At 46.5% G+C, this 24,228-nt stretch overlaps 1 protein-coding gene and 1 long non-coding RNA gene across 2 annotated transcripts; one reads left to right on the top strand and one right to left on the bottom strand.

Annotated features, from left to right (window-relative positions):
• Positions 1-2,000: 2,000 nt before the first annotated feature.
• DNASE1L1 (deoxyribonuclease 1 like 1) lies at positions 2,001-22,287 on the bottom strand. Its single transcript, XM_066617901.1, has 10 exons — positions 22,222-22,287; positions 19,322-19,402; positions 18,505-18,686; positions 16,436-16,524; positions 12,951-13,037; positions 12,373-12,485; positions 11,173-11,285; positions 6,666-6,823; positions 5,498-5,594; positions 2,001-3,898 (listed from the first exon to the last, which is right to left on the bottom strand). Exons 3-10 carry the CDS (start codon positions 18,646-18,648, stop codon positions 3,722-3,724), a joined length of 978 nt encoding a protein of 325 aa, XP_066473998.1. The 5' UTR covers positions 18,649-18,686; positions 19,322-19,402; positions 22,222-22,287; the 3' UTR covers positions 2,001-3,721.
• Positions 17,760-19,422, top strand: LOC136641839 (uncharacterized). The gene is made up of 2 exons (XR_010793921.1): positions 17,760-17,850; positions 19,031-19,422. It is a non-coding gene; the product is annotated as an uncharacterized lncRNA (long non-coding RNA).
• Positions 22,288-24,228: the final 1,941 nt, after the last annotated feature.

Raw genomic sequence — 24,228 nt, forward strand, 5'->3', positions numbered from 1 at the left:
AAACCTCACTGAGGAAAGTGCAAACAGAGGTGGACTGTTTTAGCAAGGCTTAACTGTTTCCTGTAGAAACCAGTACTCCTTAAATTTTACCTTTTAGCTACATTTTCTAATCCTGCCCTTCCTCTGAGGAATTCAGGCCAGCATACAGTTCTTCCCTTTCATCTTCACAACAATCTGTGAGGTAGATTAAACTTGAGAATATGAGATTGCCCCAAGTTTGCCCCAATGAGCTTTACGGCTGAGTGAGAATTTGAACATGGGTGTGCCTGGCCCTCTAACCCTTATCACACACCACACCAACTCTCTCTTTAAAACTGCTTCACTTAGACTGAATCATGCTCTACATTTTTATAGGCAACACTGAAAAAAGTAGGAAGGCACCAACAGGTATAGAATTCCAGGAAGCATGACAGAGGTCCAGAAAAGCATTTCCTCCATATTCATCATTGAGGTGAGAATTCTGATCAAGAATCACTGGAATTCAACTAAGGGCGCAGTCCAGCCCTTGACACAAACGTGCCATAAGAGGAAGAAACTGGAAGAAGTCTCAGCACCGATGGAGGCAACGAGCATGCATCAGCCCAGCTGGGCTGACAGGAGCCTCTGAGGTAGAGGGGGAGGGGGCAGGGGGGAGGTGAGAGGGAGGTGTTCCTGAGTAGGGGGAGGGCAGGCGGTGGGCAGCCCATGGGGAGAGTGGGCAGATGGGGAGCAGGAGGCAGGGCTGGGATCCAGCAGTTATGCCAGATCCCAACCCCTGTTCCGGGGAGAACAGAGCGGCTTCAAGCTACTCCACTCTCCTTCGGCTTGTGCCACTTCTTAAGGTGGCGCAAGTCCAAGGATACCCATAGGGGAAAGGGCGTCTTTCCCAGAGGTAAGGGGGAAAGTTTCCCCTTGCCTCTGGCTGAGTCGTTTTTGGCCCGTATCCTGTGCTGGATACAGCGCAAGCCTCTTGGCTTGTCTGTTCCAGCACAGGGTAGGATTGTGCCCTAACCAACATCACATGCTTCCATAGGTCTCTTCCAAGCTAGACAGAATACTGAACCTCAGCTTCTTGCAAACCAGCATAAAGAAAAAGGAGACCTTTTCTACAGTGTCTGGGTTGCATTGTCTTGTATGTTACATATTTGATTTATTTCAAATGTCTCTTGTTGCTCCTTTTCAGATAGAGTGAACTACTATGATTATTGGCTTGAATCCAAAATGCCACTTATGCAAACCCAGGGGGTTAGGTCTGTTCAGTGGCATCTTTGACTCTGTTGAGTGGCAGATCACCTTATCATATCAGAAGCTGCTGTTCAGTCTTCCCTCATTTTGAGAAGAGGTTTTGCCATGCATTGTGTGTACCTCTGGAGGTGGCGCAAGTCTGAGGAGAGCGGAGCAACTTGAAGCCATTCCGTTCTCCCCAGGGACAGGGGTTGGGATCCGACATAACCGCCAGGTCCCAGCCCCGCCCCTGGCTCCCATGTGCCTGCCCCCGGGGCCGCCCATTGCCCAGAAACACTGCCCAGAAACATCCCCCTCCCACCTCTTCCCCGCCCCCCATGCCTACCGTCTCCGCTTGTGTCGGCACAGGTGCGCTGGCACAACCAGCGGGGAGGAAGCCGCCGCAGAGGCTTCTGCTGGCCTCTGTGCATTGGCGCACCTAGATGCACCAACGCAGCTTCCTCCCACGGAGGCACAAACATGCTTTCTGGCACGTTTGCAACCCTCCTGGGGCTCCTATGCCGGCATAAGCGCCGGTTAGGATTGCACCCTTTACTGCATATCATCAATTCTGTGAGTAAAACTCTCTCCTTTGCTGTAGTTTCATTCTGGAGTTTCTGTTTTTAGCTCTTTAATTTTAATTAATGCTTATTCTGGCTGTTGGAATTGCTTTTATCTTTTTAATCCACATGTTTTCTCTTCATCTCCTAAGTCCACTACATGCCCCAGAAAAACAAACTGTGTGGAGGAGGTTGGACTTACTTTCCATCTCCTTCTTGAGCTCGATGTTTTCTTTCTCCCTCCCTCTTTCTTTCTCCCTCACTCTAAACTGTACTAGACCCTTGGAACCTCTGCTCCAAGAGGATAGAACAGGAGCATTTAGGAAGAGTTGTGGTTTATCTCATCATACACCCTTACTATCCAGGGGTATGTTGTTCATTTCTGCAGACGTACCCTGCCGTTGCAGCTATCAGCAAGATTGACAGTCCACCATTCCTCCTGATCAAAAAGCAGCTGTTAGAGCATTTAATGATAAATGCTTAATAAGTGCTTAATAGTAATATTGGCCTACTTGACAGGGCTGAGGCAAGGATTTCTGAGGTAATGCATGCCAAATGCTTTGAATTCTCTAAAGTGCTATGTAAATCCTGAGTATTATTAGGATCAGTTAAAAAAAATAAAACAACAACAAACATAACTCACAGAATCCCTGTTCAGGCCAAGTGGGTATTCACAGCCCAAAAAGTCAAAGTAAGCTTTTCCTGTTTGGCCTTAATTAGTTCCTCCCTTGTTTTTTCACCTGTATGCCTCATGGAATATGAGACCCTAAACAGAATTCTCATCTAATGAGTCTGCTAGAGGTCCTTCTGAACTAAGGATTGTATCCCAACCCCATCAGTTCATGCTATTTTGTATTTGTGCAAAGTGGCACAATTTTCACAAATCCTTGCCCCCATCCCCCCAAATCTGCTCTTTTTTGATTGAAAGACCCAGGAGCTTAGCTGGAGAGAAAAAAAGAGAACAGGCAAAAATTGCATTCCTCCCTTGTTCAAGCACAAGACAGAGTGAATGAAAGGCGGGGTTTAAATACAACTTTTGGACTTTGTGTCATGCTTTCAACCACTTCTGCTATTGTGACATATATATTTAAGCTTTAAACAGAATTGTCACACACTGTATTGTACTTGCATTTCATGGCAATTTGTAAGTAGTAGTACTTATTTTTATTTTCCTATTTAACTATGGCAGTGATTTTCAACCTTTTTCATCTCACTGCACACTGACAAGGCACTAAAATGGTCAAGGCACACCACCAGGTTTTTTTTACAAGGCACACCATGCTGCCAGTGGGGGCTCACATCTCCCATTAGCCCTATTAATAAATGACCTTCCCCCACATTCCTGTGGCACACCTATGGACGACTCACAGCACACCAGTGTGCCATGGCACAGTGGTTGAAAACGGCTGACCTATGGGGTCTGTGCAGGGGCAGGAATTGGCAAAAAAAACATATGTCAGGGTTGCGATCCTATGCACAGTTTCCTGGTAGCAGACTCCACTGAACACAGTGGAATTTACTACTGAGTAGACATGCGTAGGGTTGTGCTGTTTATTAGTCTTTAAGGTGTCACAAGACTGTTATTTTTCACTTTTGCATTTTTAGCATGGTTTTTACCCTTCAGTCTGAAGAAGAGTTCTGAATTACTCAAAAGTTTGCAAACTTAATTATGAACTTTGGTTGGCCCTAATAAAACTGTTATTTCAGAAACACTGTAGAGTTGGCTTAATTAAATTGTTTTTTGGCCACAGGTAAAAAGGTTTAACTTCAGCTAGCCAAAATTGGCTTACAAAAACTTACCCATGGAGTAACTTACTCCATGGTACTCATTTTTTAAGCTAATAAGATGCATTCTGCCTGAGGTAGTGCTTTGTGTAACTTGGGTATTTGCATAACATCTTTAAACCACAGGTTTGTCCAGTTAAAAGTATGTTCTCACCAATTCCACAGCTCTATTGCTATGGGACCAACTTGGCCACTAGCATCTGGATCCCCAGGATCAGAAAAGTTTCAGATGAACCAGAAAGCATGGCTAAGGTCAGTAGCAGAAGACTAGTTGGACTGGCTGGTTGGAAACCCCATGAAGCCGCATTCAGTTCCACCTCTACTGGGTAATGGTCGCTGATCTCCAAAGCCTAGGAGAGAGAGAAAGCGCATGAAGAGCAGGGAAACAAGACTATGGAGTTTCTCTCCCTTGTTTTGAATGCAAGAAAAAGGGTGCAAAAGATTCCACTGTTTTAGCACTGTTTTATTCCAAGAATCAGGAGAATCTTTTCTCCAGGGGGACCTCTCACAGTAAATGTTCAAAGTCCACAGCAGTGAATACACAGCCCACAGGTGGTCCCAGAACAGTGCATGTGGAAACATTCATTGGCTACAAGCCTTGTGCTACTACAAAGGCACAGCTGATCTCCATGCAGATATGTCCTGTTAAGGGGATGGGGCTTCATAAGCATCCCCTTCTCTGTGTCTTTTGGCAGCAGAAAAAAAGATTATGCAGAACAGCAAAAAGCCACTGAAGGAAGCAGAAAAAGGGAAACCATGCAGAATGGCTTAATTTGCATAATTTAAACAGATCACAGAATTCTGGGGCTTTATGGGTCAGAATTTGAATTGCTCTGGAACAGAACTGTGACTTCCTTTGTCAGTGTGGAGCATACACAGCCCTCTGGTTTCTCCCTCTCTGGAGAATTACCACTGTGTTAGCAAATCTGCTGCTTTACAAAAGTGCCTGCTCTTTGCCTCTGCTTATGCATTTGTAAACAAAGCAAATACAGGTCCAGCCTATTTATACACAGATTTTTTATACACGGATTTGACTCAACACAAATGGCCCCTGCAAATGAGAAGGAACGTGCTGATCCCTGGAGAAGGGGAAAATGCATCCCTTTAAAATCAGTTTAAAAAACTGAACAGTCCTTTAACAATAGCCTCCTTAATGAGAGAGAGAGAAGGCAGCTGACTGACAATCCATCAATCCTTCTCTCGCCAGCTGAGCACACTTGCATTGGTGAAGTGCACCAATTTGCACTAAGTGCACTAATTTGCACTAAGTGAAGCTTGGAGGACAACTGATTGATGGATTGTCTTCTTAATGACTCTTATCTTCTTAACGACTCTTATCTTACATCACAAAGGTCAGCAAGGTTGTTTTTAAATCACTGGAGCAAAGAAACTTTGTTTTTTAAATGGATTTGCTATAGTGCGTTTTTTTGCCAACCACAGGAGTGCTTGGAATGGAACCCAAGGGAATAATGAGGCTCAACCTGTATTGCCAAGGCATCACAAGTCTCCAGCGTTCTCTCCTTCAGAAGCCCAGTAGCACCACCCCTAAAACTCCTCCGCACTTGGCAGGAAGTGGGAAGATTGCAACTATATCTTTTCAATAACATTGAATATTTCGGCTGTTCTATCCCTCAGAATAAACTGCCCTTGTAACTGGGGAATACCTCTGTTTGGAAAACACAGAACACAATATTTTAAATTCATTTTCATTTAAATTCATTCAAGATCCAGTAGAGGAGAGGGCAGGAGGAATGCACAATGACCTAAGAAATAAATTGCTCATTGGCCAGTCTTGCAGATTGATAACAGGCAGTGCCAAAGAATTGCAGCACTCAACAGTGTCTCTTTTGCTGTGCTTGACTGACCTAATATTCTTAGCCTTCCGGAAGATTATATACTTATACATAAAACCCCATGATTTCCATGTCCCAGCAAGAGCTCCCTGGTACCTCTGCCTCTGAGAGTCCAAATTTCTTGGGGAAGTCAAAGGGCTGAGCCGATTCAGGTACAACTGCAGCCAGACAGTGTTCGCCATGCACCACAATCCTATTTGGGGATGAGAGAGAAGAATATAAGAACAGCCCCAATGGATCAGGCTATAGGTCCATCTAGTCCAGCTTCCTGTATCTCACAGCGGCCCACCAAATGCCCCAGGAAGCACACCAGATAACAAGAGACCTCATCCTGGTGCCCTCCCTGGCATCTGGCATTCTGACATAGCCCATTTCTAAAATCAGGAGGTTGCACATACACATCATGGCTTGTAACCCATAATGGATTTTTCCTCCAGAAACTTGTACAATCCCCTTTTAAAGGCGTCCAGATGCCAGGCCAGATGCCATCACCACATCCTGTGGCAAGGAGTTCCACAGACCAACCACACGCTGAGTAAACAAATATTTTCTTTTGTCTGTTCTAACTCTCCCAACAATCAATTTTAGTGATGTCCCCTGGTTCTGGTGTTATGTGAGAGTGTAAAGAGCATCTCTCTATCCACTCTGTCTATCCCCTGCATAACTTTGTATGTCTCAATCATGTCCCCCCTCAGGCGCCTCTTTTCTAGGCTGAAGAGGCCCAAACGCCAGAACCTTTCCTCATAAGGAAGGTGCCCCAGCCCAGTAATCATCTTAGTTGCTCTCTTTTGCACCTTTACATACAGAACGTCCCTGATTCAATCCCTGTCATAAGAACATAAGAAGAGCCCTTTTGGATCAGGCCAAAGGTCCATCTAGTTCAGCCTCCTGTTTCCCACAGTGGTCCAACAGGTGCCTCTGGGAAGCCCAGGAGCAGGAGAGAGAAGGTACCATTCCCATGACTGCTCCCCTGCACTTGGTATTCAGAGGCATATTGCCACTGAACCAGGAGGTGGTGCATAACCATCATGACAAGTAGTCATTGTTAGACCATGAATTTGCCCAGTTCCCCCTTCAAAGCCATCCAAGCTAACGGCCATCAGCAGATAGGTTTGGAAAGAACCGTATCTGATTTCCTGCCAGGCAGCCAATAATACAGATGGGACAATGGCTGTGTTCAGTATAAGGCAACTTCCTAAGTTTTCCATCAGGATCATGAAGCTTTCACTCTGCCTAAACCCACATTCCTCAATCCTTCTCATACCTGTCATAGGCACAGTGAGTGTTTTCTCGGACAGTTGTGTCAGCTTTGTCACCAATGAGCCAATGAAAACCAGGCTTCTGGCGCAGGCGGATTTGTCCCCAGCGCTTTTTTGCCACGTAGCCACAATCAGCATTGAAATCACCCAAGAAAACCATGTCCTGTGGTGAGGAGGGGGGTGGGTGGGTTAATCATATTCCTTAGATTATTTGAGCAAGAGGATCAGTGAGCTACTTCAAGGGATGTAGGAAAGCTATGGGCACAGTCCTAACCAACTTTCCAGCACGATACAGACCCAAGGTAAGGTAATAATCATGCCCTTACCTTGAGGAGGCCTCCTTGACTGCCTCCCCACTGCAGGATGCAGGGCACACCGTATTGGCACAGCTATGTCAGTGCTGAAAAGTTGGTTAGGATTGCGTCATAAGTTACCTGTCCACAGAATTAACAATAAGTAAATAACTACAGAGTTATTAATAACAACCATTTTGGTTATTAACATTTTGACTCTACATTTTGAGTTTTCAAAGCACGTCATATAGATTTGTCTTATTGTAGTCCTTATAATGTGCTCTTCTAATACTATCCCCATGTTGCAGATGGTGGAGCAGAGGCTGCAAGGGACAGAGTGGCTTGTCTAAAGCCATCTACAGCCTAATTTTATGTGCATCTGCTCAGAAATAAAGCCCAATGAGTTCAACAGGGCTTAGTCCCAAGTATGTCTGTATACGTTACCAGCCCAGCCATGAAGCAACCTTGCATCAGATTGGGGGGACGAAGGGACAGCAGATTTTGGGAGCCCTTCACCCCAAATCTGCCAACGCCTCTCTCCAGCCCACTGCAGGCATGAGCAGCACTGGTCTATTCCCATTCAGTCACATGGGAAGAAGATGATCTGCTTCTTTGCCATGTTCCAGTTTGCGCAAACCCAGAAGTGAAGTGCAGGGCTTATGGTTTTATTTACAGGGACTGCACAAATGAAGGAGGTCTGTCATTTGCATGGTCCCTTTAAATAAAACAAGAAGTCCCGCATCTCCAGGTTTGTGAAAACTATAGGAGAGGTGTTTTTCCCCCCAGGGTACTGTGGTAGAAGTGGCAGCAGTGGGTAGCACCCCTGGTTGCACTGCCCCGGTATATAGGATTGCAGCCTTAATAAATAGGCCCAATCCTACGTGGGGCTTGCACTGCCACATCTGTGTTGTGTCAGAGGGTCCTCTTCCCAGGACTCTTCCCCCCCCCAACTGCTCTACAGGACAGGTAACTATTTGCACCTGGAACTCTTTCCCTTCTTCCCCCCTTTTTCCTCCCCTTTTCTCCCCATCTTCAGTTAGCAACTGGATTGGCAGATCAGGGACCCCTAAAATCCTTCCCTACAACCTTTCCTTTTTCTAATTTCCTCAGATGCACCAAATACTCTTCACACGCAACCACCATGAAAGCTAGGTACACTGGATTCAAGTATTAGGACCAAGAAACATACACTTATCATTTCTCCATGTGCATTATGTTTACCTTTGTGCTTTTGTAATAAAACTATAATCTTTTATTAAAAGTTATCTTTCTCTCAGTCTCCTCTTTATGCGAAAGGGAATTTCTCTGCATTATGCCATCTTGTTATCTACCCTGTGATCCTAAGTTTCCAATAAGGGCAGTGTAATAATTCCCCTAAACAAAACAGCCCTTTTGGTAACAGTTGAACTGGAAGTGCCCCAAACCACTAGGTAGTGGGTTAGTATTATTGATTTATATAGCATCATTTGTCTGGGTGGTGCTTTACACAGAGTAACAAGCCAGGTCCCTGTCCTGGAGACTCAGGATCTAAAAGAGATCCAAGAAACAAAAATAGAAGAAGGGGAGGGAAGTGGATGCAGGGAATGACTGGGAAGAATATGTACTTACGTATCATGTACTGTATACTTAAAGGCTTAATTACAGTAACGATCAGGAGGTTGGATCAAAGGCCTCACAGAAAAAAAGTGGGTTATGAGAAGGAAGTTAAAGGAAATTAGGATGGTGGCATTGTTACCCATGAGTTTTTTTATGTATTATTTTATTCCTGAATCATTCTCTTCATACGCATATAGTCTGCCTACCTCAAATGCCCACAAACCCATGCCAGGCAGCACAGCTCCTGCCTGCCAATATTAGAATAGAATTAGAATATTAGAATAGTTGCATTCTGGACTATTTTCCTGAAATCTCCATATATATCAATAGACCATAATATGATTTATGGGCAACAGGGCCCAAGACTTCCTGGTGCCTGAGGCAGCATGTCAAATGCTGCCCCCCACCCAATTATTAGTGTTCTCTCTAGAGATCTGCACACTGCTCAGTGGGGTTTCCAGATGCTCCTCAGCAATATCATGGCACATACCACTGCCGGGCTTCTGGGAAAGCCAAGGTCTGAGCTATGTGGAGCTTGATTTTCATCACAGAAAACTGAACATTTCTTATAAGCAGCATTTCATAGTCCAGTAAATACTGGCAGGGATGGGAACTTGAGTCAGGTGACTTGAGCCCGAGTTGCAAAAATCAGCATTTTTTGCTGACTCGTATAGTGACACCCCCCCCACTTTCACCCCCTCCCTCTTTGGGAAGGGGCCCAAAAGAAACTTTGTACCCCCTGATAAAATTCCTCTCAGAGGCCCTGGGAGCAGTAACTATCATTGCACTTCTTGTGTCCTTTCTTTTCTTTTCTCTTCCATTCCCTTTCTAAATTCTTCCTATCTTCCTTTTCTAAAATTCAGGAACCAGGATAAAAGTTTAAGGATTTCCCTGTGCAACATCTTCCCTCCAACCTGCGTTTTTTCTTTCTTACTTGCTTCAGATGTACCCTAAATATGCATTCACATTGTACCACAGGAACACAAGGCACACATATGAAGAATTATGTTTGATATTTGGTCATTTTCTTAATCTACATCCTTTGCTTCTCTCTCCCCCCCCCCCCCACAGTCTATTCCTTAAAAGGGTGTGTGTGTTTTCTTACACAGTGCTAATTTAATACCCAGTTCAAAGATTCCTTCTCAAGGAACTGTATTGCCTAAGCAACCTTTTCTTTTAGAAAAGAGGCATGACTGCCCATCTTGTGCTCTTCCCAAGGGAAATATTTATAAAGAATTCCTCACACAGCTGCTTTGGAAACAACATCATAGAAGCATTGTGGAAGGCAGTTCGGGCGGGGGAAAGGGACAGCAAGGGAGGATGGGCAATATTCTTGGGAGATCAGCCTGCCAGGAGAGTGAAGAGAAGGGAGCTGATCATTTACACCTGGGTCTTTGACTTCTGAGGCCCTCTTTTCTTACAGGTACGCTCGGGGAGGGGTGTGGGGTGTCAGCAAGAAATAAGGTCTTCTCAGTAGTGGCACCAACATTATGGAACTCCTTCCCCCTTGATTTATGAACTGCTCCCTCCCTGGAAACTAGCTGGCGAGACCTGAAGACATTTCTTTTTAGACAAGCCATCTGAGTTCTTGGCCTTTTTATCATATTTTAATATCTTTGAAAATATCTTTTTAACATCTGGTTTTTTACAGACTTGGGGCTTTTATAAAATTGCTGTTCCTCTTTTTATTGTATTGATGTCTGCTTGCTGTTCTTAATATGCTATTTATTATGACAGGTTTTAATGTTTTAATTTGTGTTTTTAATTGTGAGTTTATGTTTTTAGTCATTGTTGTAAGCCACCTTGGGTCCCTTCGGGGAGAAAGGCAGGATAGAAATACGGTAAATAAATTATCAATTTAGAACTCCCTGATTCACAGCTCAGGGATTACTATGCTATAGCAGCTCTCTAATGCTTCAAGTACGGAGTGCGATGGCAGCCACCTTACCACCCATCCTCCATTAGTCATAAGAACATAAGAACAGCCCCACTGGATCAGGCCATAGGCCCATCCAGTCCAGCTTCCTGTATCTCACAGCAGCCCTCCAAATGCCCCAGGGAGCACACCAGATAACAAGAGACCTGCATCCTGGTGCCCTCTCCTGCATCTGGCATTCTGACATAACCCATTTCTAAAATCAGAAGGTTGCACATACACATCATGGCTTGTAACCCATAATGGATTTTTCCTCCAGAAATCTGTCCAAATGAGAGTCTGATAATGGAGGAGAATAGACAGAGGAATGGGGCATAAAAGCTCAGTGGCTGCAGCTCACTAAGCACCTTGGAAAATTTCAAGGCACAGACACAATGTAAGTGAAAATTTGTACATTGTCTGCACATGCAGTAAGTAATATCTCACTACCACAGTGACTGATGTAAATATCACAATTCCCCACCTGACTCCTCATCTATCTCTCAAGTCATACAGAGAGATTTGCACAATGGTGCTGATGAATTTTCAAGCAATGAGTTAAGACTAAACTGTCAGAGGGTCAATGGTTGGGGCAGGACCAATTGTGATTCCCTTAGTCAAGCAGCAGTCAGTTGCCAGGCAGGCACACTGGAAATTAGCAAAAAACCCACAAGTTTGAGTTACCCAATCCTTGCACCACCACAATACCTCTGTGCCCCAGCGGTCCTGCACATTCAGAAAAACATCATAGAGAGCATCAATTTCAGCTTCTGCCTTTGAGGGCATCGTGTGTTGTGGGATCAATACCAGCTCCGGGAGTTCTTGAGAGAGTAGAAATGGAGAAAATAACCGTAAGGGACAGAAAAATCCTGCCAATCTGGAATCCAGTCTTAACACAACCCCTAAGCCCAATTATGTGTTTTAAGGGGGTAGCCTTGGGGACAGAGGTTGTGGAAACTTAGAAGTGAGGGGCACGGACAATAAAATCTGGTCAGGGCCTCTTGCAGCACAACAGTCTCTAAAAATATAATGTTCACCCAATATCCCTATAGCATATTTCAAGTGTTCAAAAGAACATGCATACAGCTGACCCTATGCAGACATTTCAAGTGAATGTAGACCCCCCTCTAGACATATGCATACGTTGTGAGAATATTGGTGCATCACTCAGACACTATGACATCAAATGAAGACTTTGTGTGTGAAGCAGCCATCAGAAATCACAACACTGCAGACAGAGCTTTCCAGCATCACCTCTCATCAGTTCAATGCCTGCCAACCAAGGCAGCTCATGCATTTAGCTACAAGTCACTGAATGATGTGCCTACACGTGTCACTCAGCCTTTATCAGGGCTCCCAGAATATGTTCACAATTGAGTTTTTTGTTGGTCTCCATGGATGAGAACTCTGCCGTTTTGAAGCAGCCAGTGTGAACTCTCTTTTATTCCTAGCTATTTCTTTATCAGTCTGTCTTTCATGTTGCAATGCATCAGTATATAATTTTATTCTCACAACACTGTGAGGCAGGCTAGGTTGAGAGCCAGTAACTTGCCTAATCACCTCATGAGCTTCATGGTTAAGAAGAAATTTGAACCTGGGTCTGACATTCAAAGGCAACAGTCTACATCTACTGGCTGCCTGCCTTCATCATGCAGACTTGGTGTATAAAGACTATTATCAACTGTCTGTTCACAAACTATCTTAGAAAAAGCAGTAAGGGAAGGCATCGTCGCTTTTTTATACAGAGCCCAACCCATCTGCAAGGCAACTCACAAAAATGCAGAGATGGAAGGAAGGGAAACCAGAGGGCAGAGCATCATGTTCTGCCCCAAAGGGCAGAGCACCATGTTGGTACAATTCTACTCCCTGAGTCACCAGAGACCAAATTCCTGCATCCTGGACCCCCACCTTTGTTTGGTGTGCTGATACGGACAATGAAAGGCTCACGAGCAAAGACATCTGGTCGGTCTGGATGACTGTCCTCATATTTGTAGGAATCCAATATTCGAGTGCTCTGGTCTCTAAGGGAAGGGAGGACACAGATGAACAGTGGAGGATCTGGGCCCAGGCAGGAAGTGAAAGCGTAGCACTGTATTTTTTCTTTTCTTTTCAGTTCTTAGAAGAAACATGATTTCCATGACAACATGATGACACAGCTTTGTGTGCTGACAGGTTCCCATTATGAGTTGCCCAGGGAAGACAGGACAAGAATCAGTCTCATTCTGATGCATCACATTTAAGGGGGCTGAGACATCAACAACGTAAAACATGCACATCATCTCACATGCCTATCTTCCAAAAGTGTCATGAGGATCACTTCAGGGCACAGGATGAAAAGATATCTAACATGCAATTTAAAGATGCAAAGAACACTATAAGAATTACTGAGATATACACTGTCTCAGTAATGTGCTAGGAACACTAAAAAAATGCAAACACAACATAAATTATGATGATGATCGTGATAACAAGGTAGAGGCACTCACCTGTATATAAACACATAGGATTCTTGGTAATTGCCCCGGCCCAGCCGAGGGCTAGTGAGGGATCTGTAGGGGCCTGAACCATCAAACCTGATGAAGAGACAATTCTGCTGAATTCAATAATGTTTTATTTGTAAAACAAACAAACAAAAACATGGCATTTCCCATCCTAGGGTCCTGGCCAGGATATGGATAAGCAGAAAAAGAAGTGACTTGCTAGGCTCTGTAGGGGTAAAGCCAGGAGCCCCAGGAATCTTGCTTCCTGCATGACCAAATCTGGAAGAAGGAACTTCTAAGGTCAGGGCTTAAGAACCAACTCCTTCCATAAGATATGTCCCACCCCTTAGACAGGTCATCTGGTAGGGCTCTCCTCTGTGTGACTTCTGAGGCTTAGTTGGCAACAACAAGGGGGAGAGCCTTCTCTGTTGTGGCACAATAGTTATGGGAACTCTGGGTGCAATCCTAACTAGCAGGGTCGCAAATGTGCCATAAAGCACATTCACGCCTCCTTGAGGGGAAGCAGGGCCAGTGCTCTGAGAAGCGCCGGCCTGCAGAGGCTGACATAAGTGTCCGCGCTGGCTTCCCCTCAGATGCTTGCATCGGCCTTGCTGGGCTGACGCAAGTGGAAAAGGTAGGCAGGGGGAGGTGGGGAGGAGGAGGGAGGGAGGGATTCCTGGGCAGGGGAGGGTGGGCAATGGGCGGCCCCAGGGGCGGGCGGGCAGGGAGTGGGAGGCAGGGCTGGGATCTGGCAGTTATGCCAGATCCCAACCCCCGTTTCTGTGGAGAACGGAGCGGCTTCAAGTCACTCTGCTCTCCTTGGACTTGTGCCACCTCCAGACGTGGTGCAAGTCTGAGGAGACCCATTGGGGCCAGCAGCCCTTACCCAGGGGAAAGGGGAAAAGTTTCCCCTTGCCTCTGGCTAAGCTGCTTATGGCTCCTATCCTGCGCTGGATACAGCGCAAGCCTCCTGGCTTGCCTGTTCCAGCGCCGGATAGGATTGCAACATCTGCCCCTTTAGAACAGGTGTCTCCAAACTTTTCAGTATGAGGGCCAGATCATATATTTTACACATATTTGCAGGTCAAAAAAAATCTGTTTTATATGGGGCAGAGTTGAGTGATGTATAGCACACTGTCTCTGCCTGATCTGTTGTAAAACCCAGTTTGTTATGATTTGTTTATACATGTGCAAAAATGATGTTATTTCCTCACAACGATTGTTTTACAGTATTGTTGAAAAGCCAACATGCGGAAACCCAATTTGTTTTATCAGCATGGGTGAGGTTAATGTTGAATAATTATGGCTTGATTGGTGCCCAGAGTTCCATAATTATTGTGCCACAACAGAGAAGGCTCTCCCCCTTGTTGTTGCCAGCAGAGGGCCCAATCCTATCCAATTTTCCAGTGCTGGTGCAGTTGTGACCAGTGGGATGGGCACTGCATCCTGTGGTGGAGGGGCAATCACTGGAGCCTTCTCAAAATATGGAAACATGTGTTCCCTTACCATGGGGCTGCATTGTGACTACACTGGAGCTGGAAAGTTGGATGGGATTGGGCCCTAAGCTTCAGAAGCCACACAGAGGAGGGTCTTAAAGCATATGGCCCAGGTGACTGAAAATGAGAGTTGGGACATCGGGTCCCCAGGATATGGTAAAATGAGAGGTTAGCCAGGTTGACACCACTCTGGTCATATGGAAAGGAGTGCAGTGGACAGAACTGTACAAGTTAACAGTCTGCTTGGGGAAAAAAATATTTTAAGTTGCTGAGGGCCAGATAAAATCTAGTGGCAAGCTGGATGTGGCCCCCAGGCCGTAGTTTGGAGATCCTTGCTTTAGAACAGGGGTCTCCAAACCCTGGCCCGGGGGCCAGATGCGGCCTGCGGAGAGCCTCTATCTGGCCTGTGGCCAGCCTCTGATCCCCTGAGAGCCTCTAGCCCAGTTGACTAAACACAACCAGAGTTGCGCTTGTGGGGTGGGGGAATGGGGGTCCATTTAAGTGTGTGCTTTATTTCTTGGGCTGTACTGGTGCTTGGAGAAATCCTGGACATTTGAGCCCATTCATTCATTCATTCATTTCAGTCATTCATCTAAGTTCCATCTCTAATGTATTTATTTAAATTTTATATTTAAATTTTTTCCCCAGCCCTCGACACCATGCCAGAAATTTGATGCAGCCCTTCTACCGAAAAGTTTAGAGACCCCTGCTTTAGAATTAAGGTCTGTTGGACTTCCGACAGGGACTTAAGACTTGTTGTTGTTGTTGTTTTGGATGGCTCTCTTCACAGTGATTTACAGTTGGTTGCTGCTTTTATTGTTATGTTTTGTATTTTAAATTGTATTTTTTAAAGGTATTTTACTGTTATTTTTAATTTGTTTTTCACATTTTTATACCACCCTTCCTCCAAGGAGCTCAGGGTGGTATACATAGTTCCTCCACTCCTTTTGTCCTCACAACAACCCTGTGTGGTAGGTGAGGCTGAGAGAGAGTGACTGGTCCAAGGTCACCCAGGCGGTTTTGTGGCTGAACAGAGATTTGAACCTGGATCTTCCAGGTCTATGTCCAACAACTGAACACTACAAGGTAAGATATAAATATAAACTTGAGACCGTTCGAGCCAACCACTAATATAACAGCCCAGATTCTTCCTGGTTGCGGGAACTAGATGATACAGGCACTCATTGCATGCCCTCTGTTAAATTCCCATATCTGCTGTGAATCCCTCCTCATTACTGAGACTGTTAACTGGGCTGCTCACCCCTGGCCCAAATACTTGTGAGTCCTTGAACCTGGCACTTGACACTTTCCATCCAGGGGTGCCCAGAACTCAGAGTGGACACTTTTAAAAGCCGGACAGAAGGGCCGCTGGAAGGGAACAGCAGCCACCATCTTGGTTAGCCTCACATTGCACCCCATCACATGGCGCTTTGCTCAGCCGCGGACCTCCGCAGCCCCGCATCCGGGGCAAAGCTCTACGATGCCACCCCCCGCAGGCTATCACCGCCTCCCATGCAGAAATCCCCCCCCCACTCAACAGAGGCTCATGGAGCCTCACGCAACCTCCTCCCACGCCGGGGAAACCTCTGTGAGGTTCCCTGGCGCTATAAACTTAAGACATAAACTTCCGCCGCCGTCGGGAGCCTCAGAGAGGCTTCCGTGGGGTCCTAGCGGCTGGCACCTGGGGTATTTGCCCAAGGGAGGTCTATGGCAGGCATGCAACTGGTTTCGGTGTGGAACCCAGGGTAGGCTGCCCCCCAATAGCTACACCATTGCTTCCATCTCTTCTCCAGTACTCCATCATCTATTTATACCCTTTGATCATGTTTCACATTACTCACAGGCAGAGTTGTCCCTTGGGCAGGCAACTGGGATGGCCTCCCTTGGCCCCATGCTATCATGACCAATATATGGCCATAATAAGGGACCCCCACACTGCTTGATTTGCCTCGGGCCCGCAACCTGCCTTCAGAGGGCAGCTCTGCTCACACTCACCTATTCAGGGCTGCTAACAAGGCAGGGACTGCCTTTCCTTTCACATCCATCACTTCTTGTAGGACAGAGATATCACATCGAGAAAGAATCTGTGAAGTGTGGGAGGATAGGGAACAAAAAAGGACAAGTTAGTGTATGTTAGCTAGGGGCTACTTCCTCCTTCTCTTTGAGTTATTCTCAGCACGACACAGTCATTGGCAGAAGTGTTTTGTTTATGGCAGCCCAATCCTATCCTTCCAGGCACCACCAGGTGTAGTGACACCAAAATGACTACCTCTGCATTCAGCAGGACGAGGGAGGCCGCAGTGGAACTAATCACATCTGCGCCAGCTATTTTGCTGGCGCAGTTGAGAGAAGCCCCATGTTGGGCTTTACAGTCTGACGTGGGAGATAGGATCCAGTGGAGAAGGCCTCCGCCAGTCCCAGGTCGGTCCTATCTGCCTCCCATCCTTCCCCACCCTTCCCCTGCCCTGGAACGCCTCCCCCCACCCCAAAAAAATCACACTGCTGCCTGGTAATGTTTTTTTACCCCCAGCAGCCACATGTTGTTCTCCTGCAGGCGCTGAGGTCCAGAGCTGTCTAGTGCTGGCCCAGTGCCCGTGCTCCCTACTCTCTGGGTACCATAAATGTGCTTTACAGTATGTTTACGAAACCTAGTGCTGGCGCTAGGCTCCACCGCCAGTGCTATGGGCCCATAGGAGTGGGCCCCAAAACACAAAACGCCACATTTTGGTGTTAAAAGATATTTTCCAGAAATTAAAATAGATTACTATTCCAGCTAGAAATAATATTGTGGCTGCATCTGTTGACACTATATCACCTACCTAGTACACTTTTAAAGCATTTAAAATTAATAAAAATGAGAACTTGGAATAAAAACACAAATCACAAAATCTGTGAAAAATAAAACCATTTTCAAACAGTTATTGGACATTTTTGCTACCACTGAATGCAATTAAATCTTGTGGCTGAAGACTTGTGTCTTAGAATATCATGTCAGACAGCAGAAAAGATGTGTGTGTGGTGGGGAGATTATTTCAAGTGCAGAAGCAGCAGGCAGGAGGGGGGTGTTGAATGCTTCCTCTACCCCTTGCTTATCAAGGGTGATAGAGTGCAGCTGTGGATCTCCAGTTGGGAGGGGTAAGAACTAGGAGGGGTTAGCAACCAGGCCAACTTCAAGAAGGTTCTGTTCCTCAAGGATTCTGATTGGACAGTCTAATAAGTATAAAGTCACCTCAGTACTATTAGCATAAGAAGTATAATAATGAGTGCCCAAGGGGTGTGTGGGGTTTTTCCTTCTTGAACAGTTTTTGGGTGCGACATCCTGCATGCATGTGAGCTCCATTGTCCATCATGGGCACCTGGCCTCATAGGTAGCCCTGGAGCTAAGAGATCTACAAGAGTTACTGACCCAGGTGAGAGATAGCCAGCTAGCTTTATTATTTTATTGTTGATATGTTTCCTAGATGTTTATGCCTCTAGCATTTGCTGCCTTATTGTAGAGTGTGTGACCTTATGTACTTAATAAACTAAAATACCTTTTACTAAGTTGTTTCATTGTCTGTTGGGAACAAAGGTTCAGAATCCTGCCTAGCCATTCAGCAAGCTACCAAGTGCCTGTTGAGGTCTAGTAACTTGAGGACTGAGGCTTTGATTAAAAAGAGCTCAGCGCCTGCAAGGGATAGTATTAAGCCTAGAGGGTCTCAGTGTCCCTGGACTGAGGCACTGGCACATACAGGGTGGTGGCAGTACTACTGAACAGGGGGCCTTGCGGGCTTTAGGGTTTGAAAACCAAGAACCCTAAGCACCCAAACCCCCCTTTGTCTACGACAATGGGTTTTTCTAATTCATTCTGCTTGCTGCTGCCACACTCTTTCAAGCTTGTTTATATAGACAAAAGTTAGAGGTTGTTCTTTTATGAGCCCTGACTTCATAAAAAAGAAATTCCCATCATCAGAACCTACAAGCACCAAGACATAATGGAGAAATGAACTTCCTTCCAGCTCCTACTGCTGTTGCAGCCAAAGTGCTTTACCAGGTATCTTCCTAGGATTATATAGCATACCCACCTTCACAAGAGCATTCATGACATGGGGCTTCTCTGCCTTCGCTTGAGCAAAGCGCTGCGTGTTGAAGGCGCAAATCCGGAAGGGGAATCCTGCTGGGCACAGCAACAAGAGCAGTAAAATGAGCAGCAGACAGTGGTGTTCCATCCCTAGGAATCCAATATGATTCTTCCTATAGGCAGGTTCTGTGAGAAATAATGAATGAGAAAAGGAAAGACAAGCAGACTGATTGAGGAGCTGGTGGTGAGGGGAAGAAAGAGTGCTTGCAACAGTGGCTATTCAGGAGACCTCTGGACAAAACTAAATATAGAGATGAGTGCTACCATAGACATTTCAGGCTCAGCTACAGGAAACCCCCTCCGTATCTGCTTTCGGCAATTTATTCAGAACATTACTGAACTGTCTTTCTTCTAAAAGTATCCCAGGTGGTTCAGAAGAGCACTTAAAAAAACATGAAAACAATAAAAACATGTATTTTTCTTAAGGACACAGTTACAGCAAGGAGTGACCTTGATCATTCTTTATTCAGCAGGATCGGAAACCAAAGGTCTGGACAAAAAGGAATGCTTTTATCTGCTACCTTAAACATGAATGGAGGTAGCCCAACAAACTTTTCCAAGTAGGAAACATGTTCTGGAAAGGCAGTACTGCCACTGAAACAGCCCTACAACAAATATGACATCTTACATCCCTCCTGGAAGTCACCTCGACTCAAGCAAGCTCTTTTCTGCGGACAGGACAAAGTTCAAGCTTGAGGGGGCCCTTAGCAAAATACCTTCCTATCTGGTTGCTCCCTAAGGCTTATGCAGGGAGAGCTTACCTAAGTACTGCCTGATGGTTGGGTTGTTTTGAGGAAGCAGCAATGGAGCCTTGAATAAAGTCTGAGGAGAAATCTGAGGACCTAGAAAGGCGATATATAAATACCTGTATTATTATTTATTTATTATCAGGCACTCTCTCCCATCCACAACTGGGGCCTTTCCTCCAAAGCCCCTGGCAATGATTTATGTGGCCACCTGGGGAAACCTTCCATTTGCATATGGAATGGGTAAATTACTTGCCACCATGAGGATGTGGGCACAGAAGGTTTGGAATTGGCCATGGGCCCTCCTGAGCCTCTTAAGGCTGGCCCTAGGCTTAGGACCCCCATTGCCCATGTGCCAGCCTCTGAGCCTCCCACTCTCCAATGTTCTAGCTCAGCACTTCCCTCCCCTCCACACTTCTTTTTTACGCCAGCTTTGTTGTTATTGTATTGTGTTGTTGTTGTTATACTATTTTTATCTTGTGGGTCTCAATAGAGTGTTGTCTTAAAAAGTGGGTGCTGGTGTTAAGAAGTTTGGGAAGCACTGCCATAGATGCTAGAAGTAGAAAACTTTAATTTCTTAAAGTTATGCCATCTATGGCATCTATCATGCCATCTATCATAGATGGCATCTATGCCATCTATGGCATCTATCATTAATCAATGATGTGTTTTATAAGACTTTCCTTGGGATAAGCCCTGTTGAACACAATGGGACTTACATCGGAGTGGACATGCATAGGACTGCCTTGTTACATGTTAGGTTTATGACCCTATCCTATGGACCAGCTGCACCACCATTCCACACAGCTGGGCCACCATGACAAGCAGCAAGCAGCCACAGTTGCACGCCAGCAGCCTCCTGAAAGGTCCAGGTGCTAGTAAGCTGGCACGGAAGTGGGCAGTGGGGGGTAGATGGATTGGAGAGGGGGAGGAATGGGGTGCAGACTGGGCAGCGATGAGGTATTGTCAAGGAGGGGAAGAGGGTGGTATAGGCAGCAAGAACTCTGCCAGTATCGCTTCTTCCTACCCAGCCTTCCCAGGTTCACCTTCAGGGATATACTTCCTAGATCCACTGCTGGCACAGGTCCATGTAAACTAATTGTGACCACAGAGGCTTATCATAGGCAACAAATGTTCTAGGCAACAAATAGTTCTAGGACTATTCCCCTGGAAGGAGGCACATTCCAATTGTGTGGCTGTATCAGTCATATAGGATTGGGCAGTGTTCATATGTGTGTTCACTCAGAAATAAGTCCTACTGTCTTCCATTGGACTCGCTCCCAGGAAAGTAAGCTTAGGATTTCAGTCCTGCCCCTAAGATTTTAAAATTAACCAATTAACATTACAGAAATCAGAATGCTTATTTTGGATTATTGTTTTTGCAAGGACTAAATCTGTAACTTTTTATAACCAGCACAAAAGTATTGGGAGACTCACAGCGCAATCCTGTGCATGTCTACTCAGAAGTAAGTTCCATTAGAGTTAATGGGGTTTACTCTCAGGAAAGTGTGGATAGGATTGGGCTGTCAGGCTGCAATCCTAACCACACTTTCCTGAAAGTAAGCCCCATTGAATGAAATAGGACTTACTTCTGAGTAGATCTGGTTAGGATTGTGCCTTCAAAGGTAAAGCATCCAAGCACTAAATTCATAGATGAAGGAGAAAAACTGTCCCCCAACCCTGCCGTACTTCTGTTGTCTTTGGTTTGTTTAGTCATGTTCCAAAACTGTTACGTTGTTTTGTAATGGGCAGCTCTTCACTTGTATTTGCAAAGTCTGAAAATCAGAATTAAAAAAAAATATATGTGCAGCCACTGGTTACATATTTTTCAAAAGCCTAATCTACTCTTTCACACAATGCATATAACCAAGACACTTTATAAATGTTTTTTAAACAGTTTTATCTTTTCCTTGCACATGTCTTCTGAAGATACTTCCCACAAGAAATAAGTGTTGGTTCCTTTTTGGTGGGCAGTCCTGCTCCTATGTAAGGGTCCAATCCTATCCAACTTTCCAGCACCAGTGCAGCCACAATGCAGTTCTGAGGTAAGGGAACAAACATTCCCTTGCCTTGAGGGAGGCCTCTGTGACTGCTTGCCCACCTAAGAGTGCAACACACACCCCATTGGCACAGCTGCACCAGCACTGGAAAACTGGATCGGACTGGGCCCTAAGTCAACTAATACGTCCCACGTATTTCAATGAAGCAAAACTGACCGCCCCTCCACCACATTGGCATGGTCGCGACAGGGCTGGGAAGATGGATAGGACTGGGCCCTCAGACGGCTGTGCGGGGTGCCAGGGCTGGATGCTGCCGTTCTTGGGTGAGCCGGAGGAGCTCTGCAGTTGCCTGTGGCACAGCCCAAGGTGCAGTGCAATCAAACCACTCGTCTGCTCAGAAGTCAGCCCTGATGATGGGGGGGCGGGGGTTCGGAGGGATCCTAACTACCGGGAAGCGGAGCCTGCCTCCAGTCCAAGGGGGCTGGCAGTCCTGGTGCGGGGGCGATTTGGCCAGCCAGGCAGAGTTCGGCGGCACCTGCGAGGAACGGCAGGGAAGGCCAAGCAGCCGCGGCCGGGCAGGGGAGCTCCCAGGAGGGGATCGACTCCCAGATCCTCCGAGCCACGCCTGCGCGCACCCCCAAGCAGGAGGGGCTCCGCTGCCTGCCTGCCTGCCTGCCGGCCGCTTCTTTGCTTCCCACTGGGGCGCTGCTCGCGAGTGCTGCCTCCCCCGCTGGCGTTCCGGGACGGGGACTCCCGCGGAAAGCGCCCCCGCTCCTGCCTTCCGAGCCAGCCGCGGCTGCGAGAGCAAAGGCCAGGGGAGGGCGCCTTCCACCGGCGTTCCTGCGCCCGGAAAGACTTAGCGTCCGCCCGCCCCTGCAGCGCCAGCGGGCTCCCCCAGCGAAGAGTCTCACTCACCGCATCCGAGCGGCAGCCGGTCCACTTCGGGCTGACGGGGCGGCCTCGGAGAATCAACCCCCAGCAAGAGACGGTGGGAGGAGGAAGTGGCCGCTGCGGAGCCGCCCGGGACTGGCTCAGAATGGGGAACCCGGCAGGGCTCACCCGGAGCGTGTCCAGAGCACGTCCCGCCTCACCGAGGAACCACAGCCCGCCCGGCTGCCCGCTGTCCAGGCCAGCTGCCCCCCCTCCCCAGTCAAGGCCTGCCAGGAGGAAACACATTGGCCTAAGTCTCTAGGGCAGTGGTTCCCAAACATGTTAGCACCAGGACCCACATTGTAAAATGACACTGTATCAGGACCCGCCTCGTTTTACCAGACTCTTTAAAAAGTATAATTCTACCTGCTGCTCAAACCTGTTTTTATCATCGTGGGGGGCTGCCTTCTGGAGCATTTGCTGAGCTCCATGTTCATCAGATCCAAGCATTCTGGTGGCCTTGCATCCCCCTTTGCCTAGCCTTCAATAAGAGATGAGGTGCATCTACCTACTCATGAGTAATCGTGAACCTATGGCTCACTTTCGCTTTCCATGGGGATCAACACATTTTCCTTGTCAGATACTTCATTCTTGAGTTTGTTTCAGCCTGCATTCATTGGATTGGGACCATTCTGGGGACATTGCATTCCCCTCAGTCTGTCCTTCAAAGTGGACTGAGGCACATTTGTCTATGCCCAAACCCCAGCCATTTGCAGAATCCCAATCCCAATCTGACCCACGGGGGAACCCCTAGTCTTCAATGAGCCTCTGGCCCTCCAGAAACTTGCTGGAGTCCGTGTTGGCCCAACACAACTACTCTCAGCATGATGGTGACTGTTCAACCTCTTGCATGAGCTGTGGGATGAGGGCTCCCTCCATTGCTTGCTATTGCACATCTGTGATGCAGCAGCGGCAGTGACAGAAAGGCCAACCTTGCTTTGTGCAAGGCCTTTTATAGACCTTCATTCATTCAAATAAGTTCAATCTCTAATATATTCATTTATGTAAATTTATTAAAATTCAAAATGTTAATTAATTCTCCCGCCCCATCCCTGACACAGTGTCAGAGAGATGATGTGGACCTCCTGCCAAAAAGTTTGGACATCCCTAGTCTACTCATTTGTAAATGTGCATATGCTGTTCCATTTCAGTTTCCATAGGGCTCAATAAATTTTTCTTGTCAGCTTTATATTTTTATTTATTTATTTTAAAAGACTTCTACCCTGCTTGTCCTCTGCTGAAAGCAGATGCACAAGGTGGCTTACAAGCTATTGATTAAAATAATAACAATACAATGTACAACAGAGTAAAAAATAGAAAATATAATTTTCTTTTCAACAAAAGAAAAAGGAAATACAATGGGGGGGACACCAAGTGGAGGAGGGCAAAAATAACTCAAGGGACTGCTATAGATCCGAGGAGGCAGACATCCCAAAAGCAAAACGAAACAAAAATGTTTTAAGCCCTTGCCAAAATGCTATGAGGGAGGGGGTAGATCTTAATTCCCCTGGTAGGGAGTTCCATAACTGTGGCACCACTACTGAGAAGGGCTGTGCCACCATCCCACTAACTTGGGAGAAAGGTGGTACATGCAGGAAAGCCCCCTCAGATGACCTAAGAGGGCAGGCTGGAATATGTGGGAGAAGACAGATATCCTAAACCATGAAGGGCTCTAAAGGTCAAAAACCAGCACCTTGAATTGGGCCCAGAAACAAATGGGCAGCTAATGCAGTCGCCGAAGCAGTGGTTCAGGAGAATCATACCGCCTAGCTCCAGTAGCCACCCTGGCTGCTGCATTCTGCACTAGTTGTAGCTTCCGAACCTCCAAAGGCGTCAGATTCAGGACCTACCAAAAATTGGGATTATGACCCAGTGGTGGGTTGCAGCCCACAGTTTGGGAACCACTGCTCTAGGGTCAGGGAGGAATTTGTGGCAGCACAATATTACGTAATGCCAGCTGGTTTGTACATTACCCCCGTAATGATGCAAACC

This window comes from Tiliqua scincoides, chromosome 2 (assembly GCF_035046505.1).
Source record: "Tiliqua scincoides isolate rTilSci1 chromosome 2, rTilSci1.hap2, whole genome shotgun sequence".
In the NCBI taxonomy this organism is placed as follows: domain Eukaryota; kingdom Metazoa; phylum Chordata; class Lepidosauria; order Squamata; family Scincidae; genus Tiliqua; species Tiliqua scincoides.